General features: G+C 40.3%; 1 protein-coding gene across 2 annotated transcripts in view; it reads right to left on the bottom strand.

Annotated features, from left to right (window-relative positions):
- Positions 1-1,390: 1,390 nt before the first annotated feature.
- sncga (synuclein, gamma a) overlaps positions 1,391-9,275 on the bottom strand; it is a 10,202-nt gene continuing 2,317 nt past the window's right edge. Inside the window, exons 2-6 of one of the 2 annotated variants that reach the window (XM_068734491.1) lie at positions 6,421-6,462; positions 5,486-5,613; positions 4,593-4,619; positions 2,397-2,453; positions 1,391-1,893 (exon numbers count right to left, since the gene is read on the bottom strand). In XM_068734491.1, the coding sequence (XP_068590592.1) occupies positions 2,397-2,453; positions 4,593-4,619; positions 5,486-5,613; positions 6,421-6,462 (254 nt within the window). In that variant the 3' untranslated portion in view covers positions 1,391-1,893. The remainder of the gene's footprint in view (positions 1,894-2,396; positions 2,454-4,592; positions 4,620-5,485; positions 5,614-6,420; positions 6,463-9,275) is intronic. The other variant, XM_068734492.1, reaches the window with a different exon arrangement.

A 9,275-nucleotide genomic window follows, 5' to 3' on the forward strand; every position in this document is an offset into this window, starting at 1 on the left:
TTTCCTGGTTAACGTTGCATCAGAACCAGTAGAACACAAAGTACAGGCTGCTCTTTGACTAAACATTTACACTGTAAATCCTACAACGAGATAATATACGTAACATATGTATGAAATGATTTAGTGTGAATGTGAAGTTCAGTTTTAATTACGGACATTTAAACACATTCAGAAATATGTGAAGGAGTCGTGTTCTGATCAGTGTGTTGATGTAAAAATAAAACTACTCCACTAAAGAAACACGAGTTACACTAGTTTTACACAAGTAAAAGTATTTAAGTAGCAACATGTAGCTGAAGTTTCAGAAGTAAAAGTACTCATTAGACAGCAGAATGACGTGTTGATTTTTACATTATTATTATTATAAATGTATCATTATTATTAAAAACAACTGATACTTTAATCTACAACAATTCATCTATACTGCATCACACTTTGTAAAACTATTTTCACTATTTTCACTATTTTTACAAACCAAATGATCAATTTATTATTGGAGAAATCATCATCAGATTAATCCATAACAATAACAATAATAATAATAATAACAATAATAATACTAATAACAATAACAATAATAATAATAATAATAATAAAGCAACCAACTACAATCCTGCTTGTACATTGATGCATGAGTCATAATTATTGTTGTACTTGTAGTACTTTAAGGACACAGTGTGGTGTTAGTACTGTTGGTACTTTCACTGCAGTGAAGTATCTGATACTTCCTGTTGTTCTTTAGTCCAGAGCTCCACCTGCTGGAGGAAAACTGAGACTTCATCAGGTTTTCATGACAAACTGAAAGAACTTCAATGAAGAAACCGTCCATCAGAACCAGGCTCCATCAGAACCACCAGAACCAACAACGAACCCATCATCAGAACCACCATCAGAACCAGGCTCCATCAGAACCACCAACAAATCCAACATTAGAACCACCAGAACCATCAGAACCACCAGAACCAGGCTCCATCAGAACCACCAACAAATCCAACATTAGAACCACCAGAACCATCAGAACCACCAGAACCAGGATCCATCAGAACCACCAACAAATCCAACATTAGAACCACCAGAACCATCAGAACCACCAGAACCACGCTCCATCAGGACCATCAGAACAATCAAAACCAGCATAAGAACCAGGCTCCACCAGAACTAGGCCGAGGTCCATTGTTCTTTTACTGTGTTCTAGTATACTAGTATTATTTGTTGTACTTTTACTGTGTTTTCAGTGTCATTCATTGTACTTTTACTGTGATCTGTACAGCAGTATTATTTGTTGTACTTTTACTGTGTTTTCAGTGTCATTCATTGTACTGTTTGTTTGTGTTTTGACAATAATTATATAATTCTATTTTAATTTAACAGTGAGGAAGAAACATAGAGGTGGATTTCAAACAGATTTTTATTTCACTTGTGTTTTGTAAAAGAAATCAGAAACACAGACTGTGTGTGTGTGTGTGTGTGTGTGTGTGTGTGTGTATTAAGGGATTAATTATTAGTTCATGTGTGTGTTTTCTAGTATCTTAAGTGTGTGTCAGTAGAACAACATGCATTCAAAGGGGGGGGGGGGGGGGGTCAGCCTCGAGGTTCACTAGGAAGATGGACGTACGGCCTGATTAAAGTCATTAGTGTTTGTGTGCGTTTGATGGGTGGAGTTATGATGCTGAGGCGACGATGGGGAGGAAGAGGAGGGTATCTATTGGTTGATGAGGTTAAGTTACACACAGTACAGAGGACCGGAGGACCAGAGGACCAGAGGACCGAAGGACCAGAGGACCAGAGGACCAGAGGTTTGAGCGTCGGCTAAAATGTAAAGGTTCCTCTTCTCTGGTTGCTCATTGGACGGGAGGAAACAGGAAGTGACAGCAGGTCGGTGAGGACGAGATTCTGAGAGGGAAAGAAGACAAGAACAATCAAAGTAGATAGAAGTGTGAACACAAAAACAAACGTGCTGGTACTCGGTGATGTTAACCCAGTCTGGGTCCTTTGTATCCTAAAGGGTCCTCATCAGATTCTCTTTATACCAAAAAACAACTGTATTAGGGGTAATTACCTGATTACAACAACAATGGAGAGAGAGCTGTATATGTTGTATATGAATATGGTCACATCCTCTTCACTGGTTGCAAAAAGTCAAGATGGCGATGGCCAAAACGCCATAAGTAGATTCAAATCAACCAGTAAGATGAAACCTTGAAGTTTCAAAAGAAAGGAAGTCTTCTCAAGTTCAGTATCTAGCCGAGAGGGATCAACTAGAGTTAAAACTGAGATCTGCCGTGGTGATCCGTCCTGCTGCCAAAAATACTCACTGGAGTTCCAAATGTGGATTCATTCGCCGCTGAAAATAGTCCCCAACATAAGCACTGTTTCCTCCTGTTTGGATGTCTCACCTACTGAGCAGCCTGTTCAGTCTGTTCTCCTCCTGCTTCTGTTTTTGGGATGACGGCCTGCAGGTGAGACAGAGCAGAGGTCACATGACTGAACTCCACCTTCTTACAAATCCATTCGTATGCAAAGCTGCACTTCTACCAGAACAAGAATGTTTGTTTCTTAAACGTTACGTATGAATTTAAGATTTAACCTGCAAAACACATCTTACTATCCTGTCGACTGAGCAGAGACTTCTTTCTGTTAGTCATCGGTGACGTGACGAACAGGAAACATTTCTACACATAAAGTCTAAACTCCACTTGTTCTAACCTGATCTTCATTGTTCTTGTTAGACTTGTTTCTTTGTTTCCTTGAGCTCAAGAAAGCACAACTAGCCAAGAGTTCTACTCATTATGGTGAAATTGATCAAAAGTAAACTCATTATAAACTTATAAGAAAATAAATTTTATCAGTAGAACAGAGCTGTCATGATGTTCTTCCTCTGAAGGGTGCAGGTGTTAGTAGAGTAAAGAGAGGCGTCATCAGCATAATGAGGAACATCAAATGTTTTCTCTTCTGTCAACACACCATGCGTCCTGCTCCTTCATGCTCCGTTAGTTTTATAAACCTGTGAATGGAAACCGTCATCACACGTTGGTACGAGCAGCATTCTAGCCATGTTGTTTTCCTGCTTAAATATCTGTAATGCAAATAGAAGTCCGGTCTGATGAAAGAGGAGTCTTGTAATGTCATATCTGTGAGTTATGTAATGTTTACTGCTCATCTCACTGGAACTACTACTACTACTACTACTACTACTACTACAACTACTACTACATCTCTCAGAGGCGATTGCCTCCAAAGTGTACATTTATTCATACTATGGTCTGAGTGAATACTGTATTCTGATTGGCTGCAGGGTGTCCATTAATTCCTGATAATGAAGACCTACTATGTAGTTCCAGTTGTACGCTCATAACGTACTGATACTTTGTATCATAAGAAGTACTCTGTCCCTCTGAAATACTGATACTTTGCATCATAAGAAGTACTCTGTCTCTGATAATGTACTCATACTTTGTATCACATGACATGGCTGATAGCTCTCTTGTTGTTAAACATAATGTCAAATTATAATTCCAGCACGCAATGTTATTGACTCTGAATCTCGTAAGTATAATGTTAGCTTCATGCTAGCGTCATGCTAATCAGGATTTCGTGAAAATATTAGTATTGATTGAAAACACACAACCCGCCAACAGCAGTGAGAAGCAAAGAGTACAAAACAGACACTTTGATACTTTGTAGAAGTGGTCTTCTAAACGGAGCGTAGTATCTATATGTTCTTATTGATCTGCTCATCTCTAATGCATTCATGTGTTCATCACTTTAATGTTGCAGCTGGTGATGAGCTCATTCTAATGACTTTATATACTGTGGCAGTATTGATTCCTCAGATGTCCGCTGATTGTTAAGAAGCCAAAAAGCAGAATACACAAATATCATCTGTCATATGGATAGATTGTAACTCTAGTATGTTGTTAATTTTTCATACATGACATCCATCACTTCTGTTCATCCTGGAGAAGGGGTCCCTCCCTCTTTCTCCCTCTTTTAACATTCATTTAAATTGTTTTTTTAGAGTTTTTCCTTTTCGAATACGAGGGTCAACGGTCAGAGGATGTCGTATGTTTTACAGATTGTAAAGCCCTCTGAGGGCTATACTAATTTAACTTAATTATTATTCACTCCAGCTGGTTTCACAACACTCAAAATCAGCCTCAAGTTAAGGCAGAAAAGAAGTCTCAAAGGACCTAAAGAGCAGAGATTCAATCTGTTACCATCAGGTCTGCATTAAGTGGAGGATCAGTTCACTCCTCTTCAGCCCTAAAGAAAAGGCATCGTCACACTCTGATTGGTCAAAAGGAGAGACGCACTGAGCTGCTGTCAGGTCGTCATCAGGATTCAACAGGTGATCTGAAGAAGCCTCCAGTAAACTGTACAGTGCTACCTGAGCTTACACATTTAAATAACATTACACAATTCAAATGTAGTCGTTGTTGCAGACGGAGTCACTGGAGTTTTGCTGTAATGAGATGAAAATCACTTCCTCTGAAGCTGTGAGTTCTGAAAAGCATTAAAGTCAGCAAGTCAAATCAGCCAACGAGCATCATGCCGTGCAGTCAGTCACTCAACCCCCCCGACCAATCGGGCACCTCCTCAGCCACCGGTCCCGCCTCCTCCTGTTCTCAGCCAATCACCAGAGATTCGTTCAAGACAGAAAATGAAAGTTATCAACACAAATATTAATCGCCGGAAGATTATTTTACACTGTATATGTAGAGCTGCAGGAATGAGTCCGAAAAACCAGACCTGAGTCGGCATTTTATCACTTCCTGTCAGTTCATGGAGTAGTGTTTATTTTTACAAGAGTCAACCTCCGGTTCTTTAAAGTTCTTTAAAGCTTCATGAGTTAGAGCTGCATTCTCTCTAGTGTCCAGCAGGGGGCGACTCCTCTGGTTGTATAGAAGTCTAGTCTAAAATGACTCTACTTCTCTCTTGATTTATTCCCTCAGTAAACATTGTAAACATGAGTTTATGGTCTCAGTCTCTAGTTTACAGTCTTCTTCAATACAGCATGATGTTCATTTAGTACATTATGCTCCATTTAGAGTCACACAGACCATGAAGTAATTTGATTCAGTCGTCCACTCTTTTTATTTTAAATAGATTTTCTCTGAAAAGTCTCCGGCTCCGTAGTCTCTTCTCTTTTAACTGACAAAGACTCTAATGCACCGAGGTAGAAAATGAGAATTAACTTCAACAATGTGTTCTGAACAAAGTGAAAAATGAATGTAATGAAATAAATTGATATTTTAGATCTTATTGTTTCTATTATTAATACCTGCATTAGTTTACTCTAAAATACCAAAATGACGCCGTGAACCTGGAAAGAAAATTCTAAATGAACCTTTTTACAGGATTTTACTTCAATTAAAACTAAAATAAAAATAAGTAAAGAAAAAAACTGTATTAACCACATTTGAAATATGTAAAAAGACATTAATAGATCATTTCCAATGTGGTGATGTGATGTGACATCACTCACCGCGCTGACGAAGCCGCTCGCCACCGCCGCGTTCTCCACCCCGTCCACCGCCGCCTGGGCAACCTCGTTAGCCCCGGAAACCGCAGTGTCGGCAACGACGTTGGCCTGTTCGTTGGACTTCTGGGCAACTAGACGACAGGAAACGAGTCGATGACAAACAAAAAGTCAACATCCCAGAATATGTTTCCTCATGAATAAGCTATTCATCAGATGTTCTTCTTCTGTACTTTAATAACTAATCACTTTATTGATCAGTAAACATTGATTGAATAAGTTTAAGCTGTGATGAGTTCAGCTGATGTTCCAACAGTAACTACCTTCTGTTTCTACTTTAATAAAGTTAACTCCAGCTTGTTCCAGGATGCTTTTATTGTGAAACTCTTGACACAGAAACAGGAAGCGGTTCCTGTTTAATCTAAGCTTCCTGTTTCTTGTGACCAATGATGCTGATTTCTTCTCTTATTAATCTTTAGATCAGAGGATCTTTGTCTCTTTAAACACAGTTTAGTTAGAACATCTACTAAACTAAACTAAAAATCATCTATTAGTAAAGAGACTTTCTACAAAATAAAAGCATCATCAGACATAGAGAGTCGTCCTCTCTGTGGCAGCAGGTTACAATAACACGGATTTATTCCATGTGATTATCTTTGTAACATCAGGCACAAGCCCCTCCCACGTCCGCTAACCTCAGTGAGAAAACGACTTCCATGAAGTGATCTTTAACTGTGACTAACTAACACTTGGATCTACAATCAGTCCGGCTTTCATTCTCTGACTTTAGCGTCTCGACATCCCTCCAACGGGTTCATCCTCCGGGTTCTAAACGGGATCGGGGAGGAATGTCGGAGGGACTCAAGAAAAGTGTAAAAGTGAGACATGTCACATGTTTCCTTCTGGTCTGAATGTTCATTAGCGTGGAGCAGTTAGTTCACCTGTGTTGACTCCGGTCACCACGCCCTCCATCGTCTTGTTCCCTGGGAAAGAGAGAAAGAAAAAGTCATGGTGGAACCTTTGAATGATCACAGTGTTAGAGATTGGCCTTTGATATTATGAATATATATATATATATATATATATATATATATATATATATATATATATATACTGTGTATTTATAGTTAGGCAGCAAACAAACTGCATTTTGTGACTATTTCACGAGCTGCCATGATACTGGGCTGGTTCATCAGAAGTTTCAGATTCACTGTGAGTTGTTTTTAAATCTGGGTCACACGCGAGGAAATCAAAATAGCTTTGGTCCACTTTTAGTTGCAGCTTCAACAAACAAGACAGACTCTGGATCTGACCTGGTTTCCTCTGCAGAGAGCAGCTGAGCTCAGCGGAATAATTCAATCCCTCTGCTTCACGACGATTTCATTCCTTACTTTAACCTTTTGTTCGTATGTTATTTATCCCGTTTTATTCAGGCTCTCATTGGGCCACACGTGTCTTTGGTTTTTCATGTCAGTCTGGTGGACTTGTTGTTGTTTACGTGATCTTCAGTGGGATTCTTCCCTCAGGGGGCGTGGAGCTGGTCGGACATGTGACCGATCAAACTGAACAGACTCTTTGTGTGAGCGAACACAACAAACAAGAACAGAAACAGACCGTTTCCCGAACAGGCAGCAGACCACTCCAGCTGATGTTCTGCTGCACATTCAGTCAGTTCCAGGAAGAACCAGAGAGGATGCATGTTTGATGAGCCTGCAGGTTTCATCTCCTCTAATGGATGCTTTGTCTATTCTGATATGACTGTGTATCGGAGAAAATATAATCAATAAACATTTATGAGGTAATCTTTGCAAAATGTCCACTGGCTGCATGGGACGAGGATATGAAATGTCACAAATGTTGATGGATAAACTCTTGATGAAGGCGAGAATATGACAAATCTAGTGTCTGTGGTTAGTTCAGTATCTGTAATAACAGTAGGACAGTCTAGTGTCTGTGGTTAGTTCAGTGTCTGTAATAACAGTAGGACAGTCTAGTGTCTGTGGTTAGTTCAGGTGTTTGTAATAACAGTAGGACAGTCTAGTGTCTGTGGTTAGTTCAGGTGTCTGTTATAACAGTAGGACAGTCTAGTGTCTGTGGTTAGTTCAGGTGTCTGTTATAACAGTAGGACAGTCTAGTGTCTGTGGTTAGTTCAGGTGTCTGTTATAACAGTAGGACAGTCTCGTGTCTGTGGTTAGTTCAGGTGTCTGTTATAACAGTAGGACAGTCTAGTGTCTGTGGTTAGTTCAGGTGTCTGTTATAACAGTAGGACAGTCTAGTGTCTGTGGTTAGTTCAGTGTCTGTTATAACAGTAGGACAGTCCAGTGTCTGTGGTTAGTTCAGGTGTCTGTAATAACAGTAGGACAGTCCAGTGTCTGTGGTTAGTTCAGTGTCTGTAATAACAGTAGGACAGTCTAGTGTCTGTGGTTAGTTCAGGTGTCTGTAATAACAGTAGGACAGTCTAGTGTCTGTGGTTAGTTCAGGTGTCTGTAATAACAGTAGGACAGTCTAGTGTCTGTGGTTAGTTCAGGTGTCTGTAATAACAGTAGGACAGTCTAGTGTCTGTGGTTAGTTCAGGCGTCTGTAATAACAGGACAGTCTAGTGTCTGTGGTTAGTTCAGGCGTCTGTAATAACAGTAGGACAGTCTAGTGTCTGTGGTTAGTTCAGGCGTCTGTAATAACAGGACAGTCTAGTGTCTGTGGTTAGTTCAGGCGTCTGTAATAACAGTAGGACAGTCTAGTGTCTGTGGTTAGTTCAGGCGTCTGTAATAACAGTAGGCCAGTCTAGTGTCTGTGGTTAGTTCAGGCGTCTGTAATAACAGTAGGACAGTCTAGTGTCTGTGATTAGTTCAGGCGTCTGTAATAACCGTAGGACAGTCTAGTGTCTGTGGTTATTTCAGGCGTCTGTAATAACAGTAGGACAGTCTAGTGTCTGTGGTTAGTTCAGGCGTCTGTAATAACAGTAGGACAGTCTAGTGTCTGTGGTTAGTTCAGGCGTCTGTAATAACAGTAGGACAGTCTAGTGTCTGTGGTTAGTTCAGGTGTCTGTAATAACAGTAGGACAGTCTAGTGTCTGTGGTTAGTTCAGGCGTCTGTAATAACAGTAGGACAGTCTAGTGTCTGTGGTTAGTTCAGGCGTCTGTAATAACAGTAGGACAGTCTAGTGTCTGTGGTTAGTTCAGGCGTCTGTAATAACAGTAGGACAGTCTAGTGTCTGTGGTTAGTTCAGGCGTCTGTAATAACAGTAGGACAGTCTAGTGTCTGTGGTTAGTTCAGGCGTCTGTAATAACAGTAGGACAGTCCAGTGTCTGTGGTTAGTTCAGGTGTCTGTAATAACAGTAGGACAGTCTAGTGTCTGTGGTTAGTTCAGGTGTCTGTAATAACAGTAGGACAGTCCAGTGTCTGTGGTTAGTTCAGTGTCTGTAATAACAGTAGGACAGTCTAGTGTCTGTGGTTAGTTCAGGTGTCTGTAATAACAGTAGGACAGTCCAGTGTCTGTGGTTAGTTCAGGTGTCTGTAATAACAGTAGGACAGTCTAGTGTCTGTGGTTAGTTCAGGTGTCTGTAATAACAGTAGGACAGTCTAGTGTCTGTGGTTAGTTCAGGTGTCTGTAATAACAGTAGGACAGTCTAGTGTCTGTGGCTAGTTCAGGCGTCTGTAATAACAGGACAGTCTAGTGTCTGTGGTTAGTTCAGGCGTCTGTAATAACAGTAGGACAGTCTAGTGTCTGTGGTTAGTTCAGGCGTCTGTAATAACAGTAGGACAGTCTAGTGTCTGTGGTTAGTTCAGGTGTCTGTAA

Source organism: Cebidichthys violaceus, unplaced genomic scaffold (assembly GCF_023349555.1).
Source record: "Cebidichthys violaceus isolate CVI_PGR_0920_01 unplaced genomic scaffold, fCebVio1.0.p SCAF_64, whole genome shotgun sequence".
NCBI classification, from domain to species: domain Eukaryota; kingdom Metazoa; phylum Chordata; class Actinopteri; order Perciformes; family Stichaeidae; genus Cebidichthys; species Cebidichthys violaceus.